The sequence below is a fragment of the Anolis carolinensis genome, chromosome 2 (genome assembly GCF_035594765.1).
Source record: "Anolis carolinensis isolate JA03-04 chromosome 2, rAnoCar3.1.pri, whole genome shotgun sequence".
In the NCBI taxonomy this organism is placed as follows: domain Eukaryota; kingdom Metazoa; phylum Chordata; class Lepidosauria; order Squamata; family Dactyloidae; genus Anolis; species Anolis carolinensis.
Window position 1 is genome coordinate 33,227,398 of NC_085842.1, and position 24,521 is coordinate 33,251,918.

The 24,521-nt window shown below is 40.3% G+C and overlaps 1 protein-coding gene across 2 annotated transcripts in view; it reads left to right on the plus strand.

The window, feature by feature from the left end:
* Positions 1-24,521, plus strand: part of setd5 (SET domain containing 5) — a 64,359-nt gene that overhangs the window by 26,756 nt on the left and 13,082 nt on the right. Inside the window, exons 2-19 of one of the 2 annotated variants that reach the window (XM_062969632.1) lie at positions 304-478; positions 2,913-3,018; positions 4,200-4,411; positions 5,485-5,543; positions 5,870-6,057; positions 7,171-7,209; positions 7,620-7,862; positions 8,250-8,398; positions 8,670-8,787; positions 9,238-9,347; positions 9,578-9,818; positions 9,997-10,077; positions 11,556-11,819; positions 12,666-12,986; positions 15,617-15,859; positions 16,988-17,117; positions 20,032-20,285; positions 23,232-23,288. In XM_062969632.1, the coding sequence (XP_062825702.1) occupies positions 408-478; positions 2,913-3,018; positions 4,200-4,411; positions 5,485-5,543; positions 5,870-6,057; positions 7,171-7,209; positions 7,620-7,862; positions 8,250-8,398; positions 8,670-8,787; positions 9,238-9,347; positions 9,578-9,818; positions 9,997-10,077; positions 11,556-11,819; positions 12,666-12,986; positions 15,617-15,859; positions 16,988-17,117; positions 20,032-20,285; positions 23,232-23,288 (2,886 nt within the window). In that variant the 5' untranslated portion in view covers positions 304-407. The remainder of the gene's footprint in view (positions 1-303; positions 479-2,912; positions 3,019-4,199; positions 4,412-5,484; positions 5,544-5,869; positions 6,058-7,170; positions 7,210-7,619; positions 7,863-8,249; positions 8,399-8,669; positions 8,788-9,237; positions 9,348-9,577; positions 9,819-9,996; positions 10,078-11,555; positions 11,820-12,665; positions 12,987-15,616; positions 15,860-16,987; positions 17,118-20,031; positions 20,286-23,231; positions 23,289-24,521) is intronic. The other variant, XM_062969633.1, reaches the window with a different exon arrangement.

Below are 24,521 nucleotides of genomic sequence, written 5' to 3' on the forward strand. Positions count from 1 at the left end.
TGGCAATTTTGCCCATAGGACTGTTTCTTGGAAGATAGGGTCACAGTTCTCTTGTCTGTGCTCAGCAGTCTCTTCTGTAGCATAAGAAAGGCTACATGGAGAATCAGGTAGCCATGTTTGTGAGGAGATTATGTAAAAATAACACAAGAGACAAGAAACAACATGCCTTGTCTAAAGCTGCTCATTCACTTTTTTTGGCACTCTCACTCTTTTCTTAATGCTAGGATGGCTTGCAAGGTAAACCATTTCTTTGTGGGGGTGATAAACAAAAATGCAATGCATTGTTTCTTTTCCTCTTGGCAGGTTTCCCCATGTCCGTGACGTGTTGGCCGAGGCTCTGCGGCTGCTCCCCGCCCTTGGAGCTGCCAGTCGCTACCCTTTGGACTCCGTGATCCCTGATAAACGTCATGAGCATTGCAATCCCTCTGGGAGTCACCACACCAGATACATCTTATTCAGATATGGCTGCTGGATCTGAGTAAGTGCTGCCTGGCCTGTTAGATGTCTGGAGGGCATGGCCTCGGGCTTCTGTGTCCAAATCTCAGCTATCCTGGCGAGCCTGGAATGGAAGGGAGTAGTTAGGCTTACAACACCTAAATTGGAAATCCCTTGATACATCTTAGAGATCAAGATGGACTGCCAAAGAGACACTCAACCCCTTTCCCTCTAAACTGCATCCAAGACAAAATACTTTGACTAGAGCACTGGTTTCCCTTTAATTCACATCTGTTGTGTCCTATCTTGGTTGATAGGTGACTTGCAAGATATGAGCCCTGACAGTACTCTTCTTTTCCTCTCCTGTAGCCTAAGTTGCATGGTGCTGCTGATACAGATGGCTGTATGATGTGGGTAAGGAGGATCTTTCAGGCATTGGGCCTCTTGCCTCTCTCAAAACTGTTATGTGGAATTTTACCCCTCATTAGCGTAGCTCTCTTTTCCTAGAGGAGACTTATTAGGAGGTAGCTTGTGGGAAATGTTCTGTGGTAGAAACATTGTGGTCAACAGCATGAAAAAAGTGTCAACAGGAGGCAGGTACCCAAATCTGAATTGTTCACTGTCAGATATGGAAAGGGGGCCTTGCTGTTGTTCTGTACGCTTGGTCTTGTCTTGAGCAATTTTCCCAAATATGAAGAATTGTGATTGAACCACCTGCCTTAAAGTCTGTATCTAGAAGGAGCTAATCCTCACGTGTATCTGGCATTTGTTTGCATGACTTTTATGAGGCTCTGGAATATATGAAACATATCCTATTCTTGCCTCTTTCTGTGTGTTGAAACATAAGCACTTATCAATTCAGCTTCAGACCAGCTGGAATTTTAGTAGCCAAAAACTTTCCTGCAAAATCTATGCCCCTGTGTCTAATGTTAGATTTTTTTCAGATTTAAATCTTTCTTCATGGCTTTTTCCAGTCAGGTGTTGTTATGATACATTTTTATTTTATTTGACTGTATTTGTCCTGGTAGTCCCAAGAAATTGTAAGGGCTACATTCCGTGATATGGTCAGATTGAAATGCCTTACTGATTGTCATCTGGCATTGAGATGCCTTCTATCCTTGTGGCATTATAGAGATAGAAGCAACTGTAGCTGCTAATGGCAGTCATGCTTGTATTTCTTTGTAACATTAGACTTCAAATACATGTAGGTGTAGAGTCCACCTATCAATCCCAACTTTTCATCAGCAAAAATAAAACATTGCACAGTGGTACTTGAGGAAAGTCTCAATTTTTCATTTAATATTTCAGAAACAAGTGGAAAGGACTGAACAAATGAGGGGCATAGTCAGAGATAAGAAAGTGGATATGAAGTAAGAGCTACTTTTGTCAGTAGGGCACAAAGAAAAGATAATTGGGTTCAAGACAAAGCTTTTATGACTAGAAAACAGACGTAGTGCCTATGAAAGTTTACCTTGTTAGCTTCCACTAACATAACAAGAATTATGATGTGTGCAAAAATGTTTCAGAGAGACAGGCTCTTGAATAAGCAAATGCTGTGTTGTAGGAGATATATATCCTGAACCTTATACTTCCATTGTGTGCTTGTGGTGGTAGCTCCTACTTCTCCTAGCTTTCTCTTCAGGCTCCCTCTAAAGAGAGCATTTTCTCCTTCTGGCAGTACCGTTTTGGCTTCATCACCTAAAGCTTTTCCTGTTTCCTTTTCTTTAACAAGGCCTCCCACAGCCTTTCACTAATTGTCCATTTTGTACCACAATTTGTGCTGATTTTTTTCTGCCACCTTGTGGTAGAAAAATGCAGTTCATTTGATTAGTATCAGGTTATGGGAGTCATTCGCAAGACAGTCCTATCAGGAGGCCCTGCATAGACATGTTTACCTGGAGCTCATCCCCATCCAGGTAGATATTTTTGTGACATGAAGTATGGGTGGCCTGCCCTTGCTGGGTTTACTCAAGGAAACAGTAACCAGGCTTATCTCTGTGTTAAGTAACTCGTAATAGAGAAGCAGCAAGTAGATGTTGTAAACTGTACATTATTTTCTTGTATAGTTGTCGATTATTGGCAGAGTGAGATTACACTTAAAGCAGGGCAGTCATGGTTACAGTAGTAGCCGGTGGAGAAGCATGAATGGGTCAGTTTGAAGTTCACCATTATCAGTAGTTGTTTTTTTATTCCTGTATCTCTTGCTGTAGGGAGGTTAATAATACTCCTTATCCAGAGTGCTCTATTTGGAGAAGTTGCCAGTATTTTTTGCCTTTTCTCCCTGCTTCCTTCACAATCCAGCCGTCATGGATTTGATATGTCACTTAGCACCTCCTCCTTTTTCTTCCCCGCCCCTACCCATGCCATTTCTTGGTTGGATATCTGTATAGGATTAGATAAATAATTACAAGTAGGCTAATTATATGAAAAGAACCGTTCCATCTACTCAGCGGTTCTGCTCTTGGCCCTTTCTGCAGCCCTGAGTCTGTGGAAGCTAGCCCAGCTGTTGGTGAGAAGAATGTGTATGCAAGTCACGGCTACGGGGCTTCCCAGAGGCACAGCTACCGAGGGCTGCCTTATGCAGTGAGTACCATCTCTGTTATCTACAGCAGGCTTGTATCTTACTTATCACCTTTTTATTTGCCCCGGCTCATGCATGATTGAGCTGTTTATCCTCTTGGAGGATGGCTGCATTGTGAACTGACATTGAGTTTTAAGTTGCGTGCACATGTAAAGTGTCTGTAGGTAGCTTATAACAAAATGGAGCATGGGACTAAAAGGTGAACACAGTTGCTTTTATTTGTGCCTCTGGTGATGTTGGTGGAGATTTCTATCTGCAAGAGAATCTCTTTAACAGTTTTATTTTATCAGTGGAGATGTTTGTGAGATGTGTATTCTAAGCCACAATGTTTTGTGAGAAAAGTTTTTATTTTACTTCCATTTCAAAATTTAGAATATCTGTGGTATTCCAAGCTCCTTGTATTATGCACTCATATTTAATTTAACCTTAAAATAAGTGGGACCTGCAACAAAATGTTGTGATTTGGAAAGCTTGGGGTTGTTTTGCTGCTCCATTCTCTTCACTGGTTTTCTATCCGCAGTTAGTAAGTATTTCTTGCCCACTAAGAATACTCAGTCCTCATCATACTGTTTTTGGGGTCTCCCTTGCCTTGAATGCTTTTCTAAAGTTTTTTGTAATGTGATCAAGATCATCCATGTCTACAGATTGCTTCCTGCTTTTATCTCCAGAGTGTTCTGGCTTCATAAGGACAGACACACAAAGAAATTTAAAACGTTACTGATACTTTTTTTTTTTAAAGTTTGATGTTATAAATAATGCTTTCTTTTTGTTTGTTTAAAAAAGTAAAAAAGTAAAACATTAAAATATAAAAAATATCAGAAATCTTCAGAAAGAGAATATTACCAATTTTTCATGTTTCATAAAAGAAATATCCCTTCTGGGCTTGTTGCCATGAAGGTAGCATGTTAAAAGTAATGATTTTACTTGCTAACATGCTCTGGATTCTAGATATTTTGAAGAATATTTTGATTCTGGGCTTTATTTTGAGTTGGGCAAGAAAAGAAGTCCTTCATTCCGTTTAGCATGAGCTTAGCTTAGTACTTCCTTCCTAACCTGCCCAGACTATATTTTAGATAAGCTAAGAAGTGTACTATGAATTGAAAACCATAAAATGTCATGTGTCTTCCTTTTTCTCCCCCATCCTCAAGTTTAAATGCCACTGATGCAAAATGTTTGTTTTCAGGATCATAATTATGGAGCCCCTCCTCCTCCGACCCCTCCTGCTTCTCCCCCTGTCCAGACCATCATCCCTCGTGCTGAACTGAATGGCTTACACCCTCATGATGAAGAAAATTCTGGTGACACAGAAAGCTCTTCTGAGGCAGAATCTATTCCCAGCTGGTGTCACTGTAGTCTCTCTCAAGATGGTTTCCTCATCAAATGTGAGAAGTGCAGGTAAGATCTTGTCTCTTGGCAGGCCTGCAACCATAAGCTGGCAAGTGCTGGAGAGATTTCTTGATTGCTTAGTGGACAACATTCTTGACTGTCCAATAACTTGACAATTGCTTTGTTTGTATGATTATTATGTATATATTGGATTTAATATTCTGCCTTTTTCAGAAATATGGGCTTCAGGGTGGCCATGTAGCAAGGAATCTGACTTAAATCACACAGAAGGCAAAATTTCATAAGTCATACATGGTCATATAACCAAATACATTATTTAAATGTCTAATTTCCTGACTATTTCTTGTTGAACTAGATAAATACATTCTGTTGAACCTGATATAAGTACTTGAAACTTTGTCTCTTTATAATGTTAAGTACATACTCATACTGCACTGTTAAAATAGAAAAATGAGGGGAAAGACCTAATCTTAAGAGAGGCAGGTGATAGTGAGAAGGGGGCCTTCATAGGGAAGAGTGGATATATTCAGTATTGGACCTTCCAGACATTGAGTTAACTGGGGTATATAAACAACATTTCTTTCACACATTTTAGGTCAGAGGTCATTTTGAAGGGTATGGAGGCTGTGCACTCTTGCCTTGGACATTAGAGGACTGCACAAACTTACTACCTCCATTAAAAAAATAGTAAGCAATTTTGTGGCAATTTCCTGCCTCTTTTCAAAACCAGAAGCAGCCAGAAGTCTCTTCAGTTAGTTAAAAAAGGCTCCTTGGGCCTAAAGCATTGAGCTATCGCGGTTGAAAGTAGTGTCAGACTGCATTAATTCCACAGTGCACTGTTTCCTCCATGCGATATTGTCCCTGGGGATATATGCAGCTGTTTGCCACTAGAGGTGTTGTTTTTCTAAAACAAAGCTGGTACACATGGGGTATACAATTTTAGACTGCTTGCAAAATCTATTATCAGCTGAAAAATTAGTTGTGGATATGAATGCTTGGAACTGAGTTGGCTATTTCAGTCATTTTGGACTTTCAAGATCATTTCAGGTCCTTTTATTAAATGAATACCCACCCAGGGCAATGTAGCCCTCATAGTTTTGCTCTCTTTCATCCTTCCACAGGGGAATCGGCAGGGGGAAATTGATCAGGCTCCACCGCCGGAAGCAAGATAACGTGTCAGGTATGTTCAGAGTTGGCTGTTGCTGCGAGATAGTAGGAATATATGAATGAACAGTTGCCCTCATTCAGTATACTACTCACTAATACTTCATTTTCATGATGGGCAGTACTTGGTGTTCTTTCCCAGTCTTCTTCATATTTCAGAGGCTAGGGCCGACATACTGGAAGAGTTAAGGGAGCAAACTCTAAACAAATTGCCAGTTTGAGAGGCAAGTGATAGGTGGGCATAGCCTTTCATTGCCCCAGTGTCATTTCACATTGGGGCAGTTGCAAGATTTGCAAGATTTTTTCAGAGCAAAACTCCCAATATGTCTCTTTTCAATGCAGGTGGAGACAGCAGTGCAACAGAGAGCTGGGACGAGGACCTCTCTCCCTCCACAGTGTTGTACACAGCTACTCAGCACACCCCTACAAGCATCACTTTGACAGTCAATCGGGTCTGCAGAACAAAACCCAAAAAAAGGAAAAGGAATACAGAAAGAGCTCGTACAGCACCAAAGGCCAAAAAAATTAAGGTATATAAGCAAATGTGTTTGCCAACCAAGTTTTCCCCAAACTTAGTCTGGTTGTTTTCATTCCTGCCCATTTCTAGCCATTTGCATCCAAGAATTAGACTTCTTTGATGAAGGAAGTTATCTTTTTGCATTGTATGGGGATTGATACTATAAGCAGGTAACAACCTTCCTATAGTAATTGTACTTTTCTGACATGTGAAGAGTGGTTGGTGATTAAAAGTTTAAAATATAATTCTGCTTACATCTCCTGTAAGACTTTGGAGCAGAGTTGATTCTTTAAAAAAGCTTCTTGTTTTCAAAAAGCAATTTATTTTACAAAATAAATACACTGGTTTATGTAGTTAATCAGTAAGAAGCAAACTACCAGTTGACTTTTAGCTTACTAAACAGTTCTTATAAAAATTTGGAGATGCACTTTGAGCAGCTGACCATTCTTGTTTAATATTCTTATCTATAATACTATGTAACAAAATTTGAAAATTTTCTATTCCTGGTTTGAAAGTGTTAGTTCCTGTTTAATTGTGCAGTACTTAGTTTGAAAAATAGTTGTTATACTCCAGAAACTTCATTTTGTAGCTGCCAGGAACTATGTTCAATTGGTTGAAACTCAATGAGATATTCATTGAAAAACTATAGCAAATGTGTTGCAGGATATCCCGCAAAAAATGAAGTTTTCGCAGTTTAAGAAAGCTTTTCCATGTTTTTATGATAGAACCAATTAGGAAATGACATTCATAATCCAGGAACAAAAGGCATGTTACATAGTGTAATTAAATGTTTTTAATAATACTTTTTAAATATTATATTGACCCCAATAATTTGGTTTTAGATGCAACAAAACTGATTAAATCTGGGTGTGCCACAAGTTTTGGATACATGCTACTGGATTTCTAGTCATAAAATGAGTGAATCAAGAAAAAATGACCTCCGGGGGTGGGGCATAGTGCTGAAGAAGTCTGCTATTGAAGCTAAATCAGTTCCTGTTCCTTTTGCATATTGGTAATTTCTTTGCCCTTGTTGTTCTGAAGCTGTAGTCTTTATTATGCACAATGATAGAGGGTGAGAGAAAGAGGGCACAAGTACTGATGGCCATTTGTCTTGCTCTGCTGACAGGCTTTTAGAGAAGGTTCAAGGAAGTCTTTGCGGATGAAGGTGAGTGGAACTATATATCTAATCCTGGCAGGGATATCTCTAACTTCAGTCTGAATGTGGTGGATAAGGGGAGGTCTATTTTGCATAGCACAGCCAGTCTAAAATCCCTAGCCTATAAACTGAACTGGATAATGTTTATTAGTAACTACTGCTTTCATACAAGGGATGGTTAACACGTGGGATTTCACCATGTATACATTTTTTCTGATTGTTAATAGACAATAGATTTATAGGAATTTGATGTGCAGAGGTTTTCTATTGCATGTAATTGGAATGGATCCCTTGTTAGTGAGCTGAGAACTTGTTGAGCAGATACCATGGTGCTAATCAAGTAGCTGAATAGCTTATTGAGAGACCAACACTCCCTTTTAAAAAGAATATAGCTTTTATTTGGCTCTTTTTTGGCACAGAATTCTCCTTCAGAAGCCCACGCCCTGGATGAGAATACACCAGAGGGGTGGGAAAACCGCATAAGGCTCTGGACTGACCAGTATGAAGAAGCTTTTTCTAACCAGTACAGTGCAGATGTACAGAATCTTTTGGAGCATCATCTAAATGCTAATAAAGAATTTGTGGGCAAGGCTGCTGTGCTAGACACAATCAATAAGACAGAGCTGGCCTGTAACAACACAGTCATTGGATCACAGATGCAGGTAAGAAACGGAGCTTAAAAATAGTAATAGGTCTTTAGTAGCATGGGAGGGTGCAACTATAACTATGATCGTGGTTCGAAATGTATTCTTTTGTTTCTAGATGGAAGCAAGCTTAAACATAGGAGACTGCTGATAAGAGGAAACAATGGGGTAGTGTGGTAGAGTCCTCCCCTCACTGTTCTACTGATAAGATTATTTTCAGAAACAAAATTGATTTGCTCAGCAATGCTATCTTGAATATGCTGTACTTTGCTTTTTGAAGTATGCATTTTATTCAAAAATAGATAGAACCAAAGGTCACAAAACCTAATATTCTTCTATTTTGATAAAAGTGGACCTGCACATCTCTAGGCAGTGAGTCCTAAATTCTTGATTTCAACTTTGTAGCTACAGTTGGGAAGAGTGACACGGGTCCAGAAGCACCGGAAGATTCTCAGGGCAGCCAGAGATCTGGCAGTGGATACCCTTATTATTGAGTATCGTGGGAAGGTGATGCTGCGGCAACAGTTCGAAGTCAATGGGCATTTCTTCAAAAAGTAAGAACGCTAAACACTCAGACGTTAGAGGCATTTCATGGGCCGGAACGAATTGGGGAGGTTCCCCAAATAGATGGCTTAAGAAGCTCAAATAAGGCTTTTTACTTTTCTGGGAGAAAGTTCTAATTGTGAGCCATTGTATTTAGTATGCAAAACTCCATTAAAAATAGAGAATGAACTTTTATAGTGATGCTTGCAGTAGGCCATAAAAACAACACTGTTTTGGCTATGTTTGTCATGATGATTACAAGTCCTGTTCTTGGTTCTTTAGGCCGTATCCCTTTGTGCTATTCTACTCCAAGTTTAACAGTGTTGAGATGTGTGTGGATGCCCGTACGTTTGGTAATGATGCCAGATTCATTAGGCGTTCCTGTACACCAAATGCAGAGGTAAATTGTCATGGTTTGTGGACTTTCTGGTATGGCAGTTGACTTAAATTGCTTGAGTGTACAAACATGATTTTAACTCACCTCAAGTGCAGAGACTTCAAATTCAAGTTCCTTTAAGTAGAAAGAAATAATTTTGTAAAACAACATAACCTTAGATTATCGATGCAGCCGTTTTATCTGTAGTACCAGAAAGATAAATCCTACAACCTTGAGGTTGTTAGTTGGCATTTTGCACCCCTGAAGTTGTGTTCATGGTTTTCCCGTCAATTCTTAGCCACACGTTTTTCAATTCCATAACATAGTAGAATTTTTCAGTCTCACCGCTTTAATCCAAAGAACGAGCAGTTGCGTCAGGGTTTGGCTTTGTTGTTTTCATAGTAAAGGGTCACCTTTTTCAGTGTGACACATGATTGATTTGAAGGTATTATCGGTTCCATTTGTGTGTTGTAGGTTCGTCACGTCATTGCAGATGGGATGATTCACCTGTGCATATATGCTGTCACATCCATTGCCAAGGATGCAGAAGTCACCATTGCCTTTGACTATGAATACAATATCTGGTGAGTCTTATTTATACTATTTGCTTTTAGGAGAGAGAGATTCCTTTCCATCATGATTTGTGTTCCCTGGTATATTGTTGAACTATATGTCTTGCAGCCTCTTGTATGTTTAGTTTATGGTGGTATCAGGTACCCACTTGCCTGTCCTTAGCCAAAGACATGTGTATGTGTAGTTTCTCAAGAAGTCAGAGAATGATGCCAATGTATTCTTTGTTTTTGTGGTGGGGCAGCAACTATAAAGTGGATTGTGCCTGTCACAAGGGAAACCGGAATTGCCCTGTACAAAAGCGGAGTCCAAACACTGTAGAACAGCTACCTCCACCTATTCTAGACACTTTGATTGGAGCAGAAACGAGGCGTCGGAAAGCCCGCCGGAAGGAGCTGGAGCAGAGGGGTGCTGTCTCAGATGAGAACAGCAATCCACAGACAGAAGAAGTCCCTGAGGGGCTTGCTGCAGCCAGTGACAATGAGGTAAAATCTCCATCATCTTACAGCATTGGGTGTATGATCACTGATTCTGGGAGAGCACATTTCCAGCAGGAGTGGCTTATTTGGCCGAACAACAGCAACAACCTCAGTGAATTGCTGAGAGTTACCATGTTCCCTTGAAATAAGAACTGTTGCTGAAATCTGTTCTGTGCTTTTTCAGGTTGCAGACAAAGAAGAGAAGCAAGAAGAGGAGAAAGAGGCTGCTGCAGATGAGCAAGGAGGCCTCACTCAGAGTAGACGGGTAGGTACTTTCCCCACCTCATCCTCTTGGTTAGCTGATGTTTTGCTATGGCTGTGTCATAAACATGCCTCCACATTTCACCATTGTATTTTTAAGCCTGTTCTTGGTTGCTGATAGTTTCACATTAGATTTCTATCAGACCTTTCTCCTTAGTGTTTTAAATTGGTGTTACTCAACTTTCTACATTCAAGAAGTCATTTTCACATCATTTCCATGCATTTTGTAGAGCAAAGGTTCTAGGTCATTGGGCCTGCATGCACTTGGCACAAATTATATTTTTTTGGACTTGACCATTGCCCTGGATGTACTGTGACTGTGTCCCAGACTGTAGTCAGCCAGTGCTGTTGTACATCTATGCATTTGCCAAGAGGATCATCCATGCTGCCCCATCAGGGAAGCTTGTTAGTCACCATTCTTCTTGAACACATTTCATAAGTTTGTGAGGAACATGAAGGTAACCTGGAAAGGACATATGCCAATGAAAGTAATGGAAAAAATGAATCAGAGATTCAGTTTGCTTCATCCTGGAACTTGATTGAAGAAATGGTGGATAGAGAGGAAGATGTTGGCCAACTTAACAGTGAGTTGTTAGGTTCCCTGTGGCTATTGAAGATGAGGTAAAATGGGTGATTCATATAGAAGAAACTACCCTTTACCCCAAATCAAGGAACAGTCAAGACTAGCATTGCACTAAAGCATCTCAAAGAAATTTCAAGTACAGTAGACTCTCAGTTAACTGGCACCCATAGGGATTGATAGGTGCTGGATAATGTAGTTTCTGGTTGCTTGGGAATTACTGTTAAAAATAGACCTAATTAACATTCTACCTCATACTATACTGTACCATAAACTCTGTTTGGACTTGATATTAATATTGAAACAGTAATTATAACAATTTAAAACAAATAAAGGCGAACGTATTGTAACATTTTTGCTAAAACTTATATTGTATTATTTTTAAAGGGTTTATTTCTTCCGTTTTGTGTTGATTGCTTGAATGATCTGGTTGCTTGAGTTTCAGTTAGCTGAGAATCTACTGTACTTGAAATTAGAGAGCATTGAAAATAGGTTTGCAGCATCAAAGCCATTTTTGCCTTTTATTTATTTTCTTTGTTTTATATCCTGCTCTTTCGCCCTCATTGCTTTCCTCAGAGGTTCTCATGTCTTTCCCCCCATTATTTTCTACTCCTGTCTGTGTTTTTTTTTAATGATTGGTACCTAATATTTCCTCATGACCATAGTATTGTAGACCTCTGCTTTGAAGCAATTCATGACTTCACATTGGAATGTTACTAACCTGCCATCTGTGTGGCCAATATCCTCAATAAGGAGCAAGAATCTTAGAACACTGCCTCCTTAGTCGTTTCCCCCCACTTTCTCCCTTTTCTCAATGTTTTCTGTTCCTTTTTATGTTGTAACCCATTTGCTGCTCTTTTGTGTTTGTTCTGCTGACCTTGGGATCTGTTTGTATGAGCTAGACACGTGAAGATCGGAAAGTGGAAGCCGTCATGCATGTGTTTGAGAACATGGAAAAAAGAAAGAGAAGAAAAGATCTCCCATTGGATCGGAGCAGCACAGACACAGAAATGGTGGTTAATGCAGAGACTCCAGAACCAGAGGAAGTTAAACCTGAGCCAATTGAGCCTGAAGATAGTGGTGTGGCTTTAAATGCCCCAGTGCCAGTTGCCCTTCCCAGTGTCAGCAGCATTGGAGTGAATACACGGAGGTCTTCACAAGCTGCGGTAAGAGTCTCTCTCTCTCTCTTACAAGCTGGGACATTTTAGTGTGGGATGTATGGAGAGACTGCCTCAGTGGGCTGGAGAGTCTCTTCGCTCTAGCAGTCAATAGCAGGGGAACATGTTTAGAAAAGATATACTTCTATATGTCTGAAGCTGGGGTTTGCTATCACCATCATATTATCTTTGTGAACTTTTATGTTGAATTAGAATACCCACTGGGAGATGGGTAGACTATTGCCATGGCAACTTGACAATTTTTTATAAAGCCTCCAGCTGGGCGCTACTGTAATAGTGACACAGAATACAAGCAGATTGTACTTGGTGTCATGAAATTGAATGTCTATCTGTACAGATCAAGTGTCCACACAGGGAAAGTTTTTTTCCTAGTTCCTACACCCAAATTCAAAATATATCACTTCCTGTCCCGAAAGTGCTTCAAAAAGTTTAAGCAGTATCCTAGAGAAATCTCTGCCATAAGATCCAATTAAAAATATCTTTTCCGAGCAGGATATTAGAGTGGGGTGCAACTGGCCTCATTCGAGAGGCCTTCAAAACCTTCCCATCAGATATGAAGGCCTCGTGAATGAGACCGGTTGAGAATTGTGCCAGTCTGGTGAGCTCACCAACTTTGGCCTGTTGGAGGAGCATGGCTTCCCAAATGGCCTCATTCATGCTTCCTGCCTTCCTGACACGCTTGCCTGCACTGTTGGGCACATTGCATTCAAGTGCAAATCCTTTTTTTGTAATGTGCACCTTCAAAATTGAGGTACTTACTACATTTGATGTCATACTATACTCGAATAAAATATGGATAATTGCATAGTTTCAATGCTGGGTTTTATGTTGCAGGAGACAGGAACAGAGAAACCAGTCTCTAAAACAGCACCAACAAAACCAACAAGACCACGACCCAAAAGTCGTTTTTCCCGTTACCGGAGCAGTTCGGCACAACGGCTAAGAAGACAAAAGCAGGCCAATACACAACAGTCAGAAATCACTCAAGCAGCTCCAGAGGAAGGCAGTGGAGTGAGTGCAGTCACTTCAGCAGAAGCCAGCAGCACAGAAGGTCCAGGAGAAGGGAAAATGTTATTGGGGTCTGAGCTAGCGGTGGCCGCAGTTATTGGCTCACAGCCCAACCGAGTGGCACTCAAGTATCCCAAAACAAAAAAGGTAAATCTGATGAGGCAAGGAGGCAGTGCATGTCTTCTCAGGTCATGTGAAAGACTGCTTTGGACAAGCCACACAAATGTAACAGGTTCAGCCAGTTGTTTTCTAAATTAAAAAGGAGAGTAACTTATAGTACTCTCATGGTCAGAGTACTTTCTGTTAATGGGGGCTATGTGTAAGGATTCAGCCTCATGTAATATATCCCAGATTCACATATGACCCATCACATCTCTAACAGTTGTTTCTTTTGAAATACCTTTTTTTGTGAACCATTATATGTAGTTAAAGCAGTGGTTCCCAACCTTTTTTTGACCAGGGACCACTCTCCAGCATTAGTACCAAAAGGGTTAGAAATCAGCTTTTGGTCAACTTTAGATTTGGATTTGTTGTTTGGGGTGCTGATTCAGAAAATTGCATTGGATAGATCACATCAGCTTTAGTTTCTGATACAGAACATTTGCCATCCAGTAGTCAACATCTGTTCACCCACAGAAAACCACATTTAATAATCTAGAGCTGATGTGGACTACCCAATGCAATGGTCAGTTCTGCGGAAAGGAGCGGAAATAAAATTAATAAAATAAAATAAAGAGGAAAGAGGTTCGCGGACCGGATTTTCGTTCTCACAGCCCACTGCGGGGCCATGCCCCACTGGTTGAGAACCACTGAGTTAGGGGATGATGCTTACAGAGCTTCTAGGGATGTATCAAGGTATAAAACTCATGAAGGCTAAACAGACTAGGCAAAGCGAAGAGTTCATGTTTAGCTGCTTTTGGGGGAGAAAATGGAGAAATGAGCAGTCAGCAAAACGTTTTGGTGGTTCTTATGGTGTTTTCCATAGCTAATTAGAAATGATGCAATCCTGATGGTGTACTGTAGTGAAAAAAATAACTAGTTCTCAATGGTTTCCCAAAAAGTTGCATTGTGTACAGGTCAAGAAAAGTAAGCTTTTAAAAGACACAATAGTGAGATGTCCTTGGGCTCTAACAGGAATGCATTTTTTTCAGGAATTCAGCTGTCCTGGAACTTGAGTTGTGTAGTGTTCAGCAGTCACAGAGGAAGGCAGTTCAGGAAGGAGAAGAAAGAGAAAGAACATCTTTCTAGAAAAATCAGGCCTCTTGAATTCTTTCCATGATATGCTACGCAACATCAGAAGATACATGGCTAAATATTAGGTTTAGGATCAGATTTTACAGAGATTGCTGAAAGAACATACAAAGAGTGGCACTGTTCCCTACATATTTCACTTGTGAGTTTCCTGCAGGCAAATGTTTGGTCACAGCAGAACAGAAAGTTGGACTCAATGAGCTCTTGATTTGATCCAGCATGACTCATCCTTGGGTTTGTCTCACAGTCCCAAACTAAAATTCTTTAGCATAATATCCTGTGATCATGGTAAAATTTAAGGAGAGAGAGAAAGAGTCCAGCAGAACAGACATGGCTGATTTCAAGTACAATTTTGGGAATTTTTGGTGTGGGATCATTAGGTGGTAGAGACTGGTGCGAAATGTTCAACCGGTTCAACGTGCTAGAATGAGATTGTCCAGTTCTGGATCCATCCATGTGAACAGGTTATTAACAGTGGTTGGCTACAGAGAGTGTTCAACTCCTCTGGCTGCCAACTTGTTTCCAGGCACAATTCAAAGTACTGTACTTATTTTGACCTATAGAACCCTATATAGCTTGGGTTCAGGTTATTTGTAGGAATCTACAATCTTCTGGGGAAGACCTTCTCTCTGTCTCACTACCCTCTTAAGTGTGTTTGGTGAGAACAAGGGAGAGCGCTTTTTCGGTGGCTGCTCCCAGACTTTGGAACTCTTCCCCAAGGGAGACAGAATGTCTCATTCTTGCTTGCCTTTCACAGACATACCTCTGCTGTCAGGCACTTGTGGGGATGGTGGGGAGCAGCATGCCAGGATGATTGTGGGTGGGATTGGGGGGGGGGGGTGAGTTTTAAATATAACTTTAATTGTATTTATTGTATTTTAACTTTATATCCATAACACAAATATTTAATTGTTTTTTAATTTTTGTGTTTGCCTTATTTTAAATTTTTATTAGGTTGTGGCATATGATTGTTGGCTTCCTTGAGTCTCTGTAGAAAGGCAGGATAGAAATAAAGATGATGCTGATAAGAGAGTGTGTGTATGTGTATATATATTTTTGTGTATGTGTATGAGAGAAAAATGCATATAATAACATGTGCATCTTGAACTGTGGACAAAAACACGTATAAATTGGTCTGCTGGATGGGGGTGGTTGGCCTTATAATCTGAAGCAGAAATGGACCTGTTTGGATCTGTCAGTATAAAAATGAGAATCAGAACATCAAGCTTGACAGATTTTTCCCACTCTTTAGTCAATGTCACACTCGTATATTTCATATGCATCATTTTAAATATCTGGCACTTTTAGCTTTTAAAGGGTATATATATCCCTTGCCTAGGACTTTGGAGAGAAAATCCCCAATTCAGGCAGTCAAGCACTGGTAGACAAATATAACATCTGATCAGTACAAGTCAGTTTCCTGTATTCATGTGGCTTGTTTCCCTCATCTCTCCTCAGTTTATCTGATATTTTGTGTCCTTACCAGGTCCTTGTTAGTAAGATGCATCTGTTGTTTTTGTGTCTAGTATCTAGTTACAGAATGGCTCAACGACAAGGCAGAGAAGCAGGAATGTCCCATTGAGTGTCCTTTACGTATCACCACTGACCCAACTGTGCTGGCTACTACCCTCAATATGTTGCCAGGCCTTATCCACTCCCCACTCATCTGTACCACACCTAAACACTACATACGTTTTGGTTCTCCTTTCACCCCAGAAAGGAGAAGGCGGCCACTTCCACTGGATGGGAACTACAGCTCGTGTAAAAAGGTATGTCTGCTTTCTGCTGTTGTTTGTGTACCCGCTCAACCCTGGCAAATGTTATCTTCATACATTCTGTGGTCACAAGAAATAACAAGGTGCATAACTTTAAAACCATCCCTGAGAAATATTTGCCCATGGTTGCTTCCTTAGGAATCTTCAAGGAACCATTGTCACAACTTAACATTGTTCTGCTTCTTACTGCATTTGGTGAACAATGTCTTTCATCAGATAATATTTTTTCTTTAGGCTGAAAATACATGGCCTCCTTCTGTCAGTTCACCTTCTATCTTCAGATATGAATAAGCTATATACTGTTTATGTTGTTACAAAGTTGAACTGCATCATGCTGAGATCCCCCCCTTCTGAAAACCAAGATCTTGATAAGGATATCTCTGAAATATCAGTTAAAACCATAAATGTACTTATGGAAACATTTAAATGATAAGTATAGCTAGACCTTTGGTGCTAAATTCTATAATAAGGGCTTCTGAAGAAAATCTTGTATTTTAAATTTTTTAAAAATAATATAACTAATATCCCCTTGGATAATCTTAAATTGTTACCTGTAAATTTTACATTTTGTTTTAGTAAAAAGAAAATCATGCCTTATTTCCTTTCTCAGTGACACCATGCAAGTAACTTCTTCTTACAACATTGATTCTTAATGTGTTTCATTATAACCCACAAAGAAAGCTCCAACTCTGTTTTTACAGCTCAGTATATTGAAATGGTTGAGAAACTTAGATTAGGAGTGGTAAGGTTTCATATCTTTTGCTTTGATATAATGGAAAGTTTTGTGTTTTCATGGCTTTATGGGAAAATAAACACAGGACATTGACTTCTCAACATCCAAAGAGTTGGGCCCTTTCTAGACCTGCACCAGCTCTTTTTCATGCCTCAAAGACCCTGCACACAAACCCCTTCTCTTACGGTCCTGTTCTTTATTCCTTTACTTCTGTGCCATAACGTGTCTGTCCAAACATTGTTTAAGCTCAGAACTTAATTGTTCTGTTTGCATTAAAATCTGACTTTTCACTTTTAAAAAGGTGTTTGGCATTGATTGACACACATGAAAATATATGCTCTGTTGCATTGGAAGATAGCCATTGGATTGAACACGATTTGTTTTTACAGCGCTGGATAAAGCAAGCTCTGGAAGAAGGGATGACTCAAACTTCGGCTCCCTCCCAAGAGAACAGAATACAGTGTCTATACCAAAGTAGTGAAAGCAGTAGCACTTCTGGCATCTGCAAGGAGAGTGCAGGTTGGTTGAGATACGATTGTGCCTTGTGATAGACAGGAAGATTTTTTTTACCCCAAAGCACATGGTTAAAAAGGACAAAAGAGTAACCTTTAAGCAAAAAAATGACCTAGAGGATTATTTCCTTAGCTCCTTAACTTTGGCCTTATGATACCGACCCAATCTGGACAAACATAGGTACAGATAGTAAACTGAGATTGGCATTATCTGCTGCTGTTGACACAGGTCTATCTTAAATGTGTCACCACCCTACTTAAATGCTTCCCACCATGTGGAACGTAAGAAATACAAACAGCAAAACTGTATATGCTTCATGAATGGAGTTCCTTTTGCTAGGTGGCTGCTCATTTAGACATCTGTGAGGCAGATCTAAAAGGCATTTTAATGTCAATACCAGCGTAAAGGCCCCTCTCTTCACTGAGATGAAAGAGTAGGGAGCCCACTTCCCTCGGGAAGTAGACATCTAGCTTACCTCCAAGCAAGAGATATACTGTATGAAAACCATCTTTTGGTTAGTAGTTCTTCTGTCTTTTGACCCGTTGCTGGGGAAGCAACTGGTTAAAACTATGGGCACCTGGTTACTGAGCAGCCACTCTCTAGCACAGGAGATTACATCTGTGAACAAAGCAAAAAGCTGAGTTATAAAAATAGTAACCTTGCATCTGTCTTTGCAGAGGAAGAGGGTGGCGATCTACCCAAGTCAGGGATCAGTTTTCCAAGGACGTCAGACGAGGCCCTAGGCAGTGTACAGATAACTGTTTGTTGCACAAAGGTTAGAGGCGCGTAAAGTGGACAAAGCAGTAGCTCTGGGCAAATTTATAATTATGAGTGAGAGAGCACACAAAATAAACAACAATAATGGTAATTGTTTTTTCTGAGAGGCTTCGGGGTGGATTGGTACTCACTAAAGAGATGGTATTTTAAAAGGCCAAAATATCTGACTTTCATGGGCCTTGTTGTGAGTCAGAATAAATTTTATTACAAGGGGTAATAAAAGCTTGGAAAGTTACATTTAAAAGTAATTAGTTTCAGTTACAAATACCCAGCCAAAGGAGTTAGCTGCTGATGCAGTCACAGCATTCAACAAGCAATTGCTTGTTGCACAGTTATTTAGTAGTTTCTCAAAAGTAGCCAATTAACTATTTTAATCATTTTAAAAACATTGAATTTTGTAAGTTTTAGCCTTCAGTATAAAATACATTTTCCTTCTGTCCATCTCATTGCTGGCATAATGCCCACAAGAAAGCATAAGGCATAACAAAAGCCAGCATTTAACCCTTCTCCAGTACAGTGGCTATATACCTGCAAGTATAAAAATTAATCACTATTACAACTGTTTGGTTGCGTTTCCTCATGCGACTAGCTACTTTCAAGCTCTGGGTGACATTAAGAGTTTGGAAGCCTATGTTTTTATAATCCATCTAATTTTAGGACGATAAGAGGTGGGGAAGCTGTTATGGTATTGGAGGGACAGGAAACTGAGCTTTTCGCCTCAAAATTCTTATGCAGGAGTTTACAAGTGAAAGTCAGTATCTTAGAATAGTTGCTCAGTAGTAGCTATAGCACATGAAGCGAATAGTGATGGGGTTAGAAACCTGACTTTGGGGGATCATTGGCACATGATCTCCCATTTACAGCTCTCCTGGGACTACTCTTCTCCATAGACAGTGTCCTGTATTATGAAGCATTGGTTTACTAGGAGAGATTAGACTACGTGCAGAGAAGCAAGGCTCTAGTAACAGAAAAATGGAAAATACTTTCCTTTTCTTCAAGAAGTAGTTGTTACTTCACTGATGTACTCACTGTGGTCCTGCAGATGCTACTGCAAGGTAATCATGAAATGTTAGATCCAGTTTTAGTTACATAAAACATAGCTCCCAGAAGCAGATTTCCATCCTGCTCCTTACAGCAGTCTCCTCCTTGTGGGATGAACCATTGTATCAGGAAGAAAGGGAGACTCTCCAAAATGAAATGGAAGCACCTTCATTATGCAGAATCCTTCAGTCTACAAAAGGCAGATCCAGTTCAATGAAATTAATAGAGACTTATCAGTGAAGAGTGTTTGCAAAATGGACTTGGAGATGACAGACCAAAGGAATCCACTCACATTAAGGGAACATTCAAAATAATTTCAAGCCCAAGAGTTTGCCAAATTGAGGTCTGGATCTTACCAGCGAGAGGTCTCTTTCAAGGAAATGTTTAGTAGGGCTTGTGAGCATTAATACAGATGCTGCTAAAAGCAACATGCTGGCCTGCTTCATTTCTACTTCAGCCTTGCTTTGTATCCTTGTCAAATTTTCCATCTGCCTAAATAAATTTAAGAAAACCCAGCATTACAGACCCAAATCAGTAATTGTGTTAAGCTTGGGATATTACTCTCATAGCCCCAACCTTTTCTTTCATCAAGGTGTATTGCTGCTGCTGTTGTATTAGTGCAGACTTGGACAGAATCAAGGATCACAATTTTCCTGGAACGTCATTCTTTACTATAGATCTATCCGTGCAATGGCTGCTTTGAGCCCTTATCTCAAATTATCATTTCCCCTTGAGTCCTGAGAGTGTCCTGGTTTTATGGCAGGTTAAAATGGTTGTTTTAGGCTTGCCCCGTTTCAGTGTGCTGTCCTCCTTTAAAATATTTTTAGTAGAGTTGAGAAGCTGTTAGTGCCAAAGGTATAAATGTGAGGGTAGTGTTAAAGGGAGCAAAAGCTACAGATGTGAGGATAGTTGTAGGTTTCCGGCCTTCAACTCCCAGAAACTCTAAAAGCTGGTAAACTGGCTGGGAATTCTGGGAGTTGTAGGCCAAAACACCTGGGGACCCACAGGTTGAGAACCACTGCTGTAGAGGGAGCAGACCTTGAGCACAGATTAGGCCTTTATAGTGATAGGGTCGCCATTTTGACTGTGTGTTACTTTTCAGATGTACTGAGCCCCATGAAGAAGTGGAAGTCTCGGTATTTCATGGAACAGAGTGTCGACAAGTTGTTGAGGCCGCTCTCTCCTGTCACTCCCCCGCTACCTGACTCCTCCGTTCCAGACTCGCTGAGCCCACATCTTACCACATCCTGTTCATCTGTGCCAGGAGATGAGGAATGTCGTAGTGGCTGTGGCATGATCTTCTCACCGATTCCCTCTTTGGCTGCTAGCCGTTGCAATACTCCACTACAGTTTGAGGTAAGCTGGAAGTGGGAATGACAAATCTGCTTCCTGGTTTAGGACATGTGCATCAAAACTGTTTAGAAGGGGTACAGGCTTCAGAAATATGCAGATGGCTTTTTAACATTACTTTACAAATTCAGAGAATTAGGAAGCAATAGACTGATACCCCATTCTTTATCCTTACACACAGTAAATGGATGCTAGAGTGTGCAAAAGTCCGCAGATTGTGGATGTTATTGTCCCCACAATGTCATCTGAACCCCAGCTTGTACATTCCCTCACCCAAGCCCTGCATTTAGTACCCAGATACGTTGCCAATCCCTGCTTCTCTTCTGCATGCACCCCTAAAGCATTAGAAAACTTGATCTGTCTCCCATCTCAAGATTTCTCCATCGGCATGACGTTGTCTCCCTATTTCTCTTATGCTTATTTCCCTCCTCATTCAGAGGATCAGTTAAGCTTTTGAGTGCAAGGCATGAATGAGCTTTGGTAGTGGTCTTGTTTCTTTGTAATTCCCTCTGTTTTAAGCAGAAGCCTGTCCTCTCATGCTGAAGTGTTCCAACTGTATGCTTAGGATGGGAGTGGATTTCAATCTGAGATTTGACCACTGAGAAGTATGGGCAAAACTTTCATAAATCTGCAGAAATGGCAGTTGAATTATCCACATCTCAAGATGTTGGAGTCTAGATCCACTACTCTTTGAGACTTTTCCATTTTCTACATTTTAAAAAAACAATTCTACATAAAGAAACCCCCAACTCTTAAAGTTAACACCCTGCAATTTTTATGCACAGAGCAATTTGCATGATCTCTAAAACTTTTCAGAATTCTGCAGTTGTAGTGTTTACTGAATTCTGCTTTTGCCAACAAGGAGGATTATGTATCACTAGAAATTTTATTCACATGTTACTCTGACCAGTGAGATTCTATCAGGCCTCATCTTCATATTCTCTGTTTTATATTCACAACTGTGAAAGCTAGAAAATTACTTGTTTTTCTTCTATGATAAAAGGCAAACTCTTTTGTAGTTCGTAGCCTACCCTGGGGCTTTTCTGTACTCAGAACTCTACAGTATTTAATTCTGTCTGTCCTTTTGGCTTTAGCTCAGGTACGTTGATAACTGTCCAGCATGGGTAAAACAAACTGTACAGCAAGCAAGGACCAATGCTCACCCTCTTGTTCCTTCTGGAAGCTATTTCGTGATTTCTGATAATTCCTGTCATAATTTGAGGGCAAATTTTGGCCACAGAAAAGGGTTTTTGAGGTGGTAAGCAGATGAGGGGAGCAAAACTGCTACCCCCTCTGCACACCATTTTCTTTGTATATAGGAAGGACATCTTGTAGTGTGTAAGCTTCCCTCTGCCCCTGTCCCTACTTTTCTGTGCTGAGACTTTTCATGCTCATTACATTCTACTCATTCATGGCATCTTATTTTTATTTTAATTTGAGCTACAGTATTTCTTTTTGTCTTTCTATAAGAATTTTTGTAATGGCAGCACAATAAAAATAGTTAGACAACTGCCCTAAGAACTAATGTTAATAACAATAAACATAATCCAGGAAAAATAGGTAGAACAATATATGCATCACTATATAGCAGATAAAACTATTCATGTGGCTGCCAGATAAGTAATTACCTATGAAAAGCACAATAATAATTCAAAACAAGTTAATACAAGATCAGTAATTACTCAATCCTTAGGTAAACAAGACCTGTGTTTGACACCTAAACACAAATGTCATGTTTAGCTGCCTTCAGAGGTTCATGAAACCATCTCAGTTCTATGATCTAAGTTGTGACCATGGGAAAGATGTATTTTATGACCATGTTATCTTAACAGTGTTTCTTGAATAAATGAAATTGTATGGTCAATCTAGCTAAGGAAGGCGTCTTCCCTGTATCTGTGGAGAATAAAGTCTTTTCTTGTAAGAATCTCTTTTCATAGGTACCTTATTAAAAAGCAGTTATTGAGATAAGGAAAGTCGAAATTAGTCATGGTCCTCATAGTGCAAGTTAGTTCCATCTCACCTAGTACCATATAAGTTTTTTTTATAGCCCATGTTGTTTCTCTTCTTGCCATCAACCTGCAGTCTGCTTCCTCATTAACATATCTTAAAGAGTATCACATAGCTAGACATGATGTCCCAACATAATATTCGGGGGGAAAACTGTATTCACAAAAGACAAGGGAGTAGTCAAGTAAGGGAGACATTCTTGTGCTTCGTGTCCATTTTTCCTTTTGAAGCAAGCACTCTAGTGTTGCATGCACTATGGTAGCTCATTTGAAAACCACCTTAAGGCTTTCTGCATAATATGCTTCTTAGCAGTGTTTCTATGTTTTCTCCAATATGGCTAAAAAACATGATTGGAAAATATGTTCTTGTTTTAAATATATCTTGTGGGCCTCATTTTGGTCACTGAAAGAAACAGATGACGAACTGAATAAACCTGTGGTCTGATCTAGGCATATTAGACATGTAGCCCTCAACCTGACCTGCAAGCAAAACAATGTGGGCATAGAGTAGAATGATGGGCTCACCCTAGATTGGATGTGATGGCATTAATAGACCATTGTGGGTGGCTTGTGCTTTCCCATGTTATCCCAGGCTCTCATTTCCCAGATCTGGAACATAAAGAAATAGACAACTCTCTCATTTCTGTGCTATTCTTTGACTTAGATCCTAAAAATGTAGTACCCTTGCCTTTTCTGCTTCTGTCAGTCTTTCAAATTCTGTGCAACGTCAGCCTCTGAAATCCATATAACATGTTCAGTTCCCCTAACTGCTGAGGCCATCCCCAAGATAGTCTCTCTCTTTTTTGTTGTTGTTTTTTCCCCAGAATAGCTGTGGCTAACCTCTAAGCTTGTTGTTTTGTTTTTTGTTTTGTTTTGTTTTACTTTATTTTATTTTGCTTCTTGACTTGTAAAATTAGATGAATAACAAGATGCTTTTCCCTCCTAGAACGTATCCTCCCCTGAGAGTTCCCCTGCGCATAGGCCCGAATCCCTGTCACCCGAGGTAGTTATCACACCATCTCAATTGGAGGTGGAGAGTGTGTGTGTAGTTTGTCTGTGTGGTGTCTGAGTGTGTATTTGTGTGAGTGTGGTGTGTGTGTGCGTGTGTGTGCTTTGAGGGAGGGGGGAGCTGTGGAGGAAGGGGGCAGTGGGTTTTATTTTTATTGTAGCTGAAATCAGGCAGATCTAAATGGGAAAGGGAGGGTACAGGCAAACCTCTTGGCAGTTAATTCTTCTGAAGTAGCTTTCCCTTGGGGCTGGTAGGATGGATAGGAAGAAGAAGAAAAACTGAGCAGCCTGAGCACATAGAGCAAACCTCAGTCTCTGCCTTCTTTGGTTGGCACGTTGGATCTTTTGTTGATTACATCTCCTTTGTTCCATTGCTTTTTTACTGTGCCCCAGAACCCAAATTCCTCAGGGTACAAATACTGACTTCAGAAAAAAACTTCACATTTAAATGATCTGCAGAACCCAGATGGGATGGGGGAGGGGATTTTATATTATGACAAGCAATATGACTTTAGGAAGACATTTTGATGTGTTAAAATGTTGCACATTAGTCTGTTTTAGCTTTCAGGCTATTTTCCTTTGCTGTATAGCAGGGATGGGGAGTGTGCTTTCCTCCAGATGCTGATGAATTGTGGGTCTTAGCCAGCATAGCCAGTGGTGAAGGATTTGGAGAGCTGCATGGCTCCCATCCCTGTTTGATATTCCCTTCTGGAAAACAGTTTAGGCAGTTTCTAACAAGCGTATGCAAAGTGGCTGTAAAGTCTAAGAGGAGGGAGCCTTTTGGGGTACTGAAGCATTCCAAGCAAGAGGGCTAGGAACTTAAATCACACTCCTTGGGGTTCAGTTCAAGTCATGTAGTAGATGTCACATCTCTTTTGAAATTGCACATGAAATTGCCCTGAGCCTAAATCTCCCAAACAGGAATTCACTGCTATCAACAGCTGCCACAGCTCTGGTCTATCTGTGTGTACAGGGGAAAGGAAGAGTATTCATGCTACAGACCTGTATGCCCACAGTACCTGGCCTTCATTTACCCAGAGGCTAGAATACTGCATTGCTGAAACCCTCTGCATTCAAAGCAGGTGCTATACTACTAAGCTATGCTCACTCTCCCATTAAACATAAGACCTTCTCATGTATTGGCATAATGTGCCACAGTTTTGGAGGACACTGAAGCTGTATTTTTCATCTGACCAAAATATGTTTTGAAGAGGAGGTTGTTATTTGC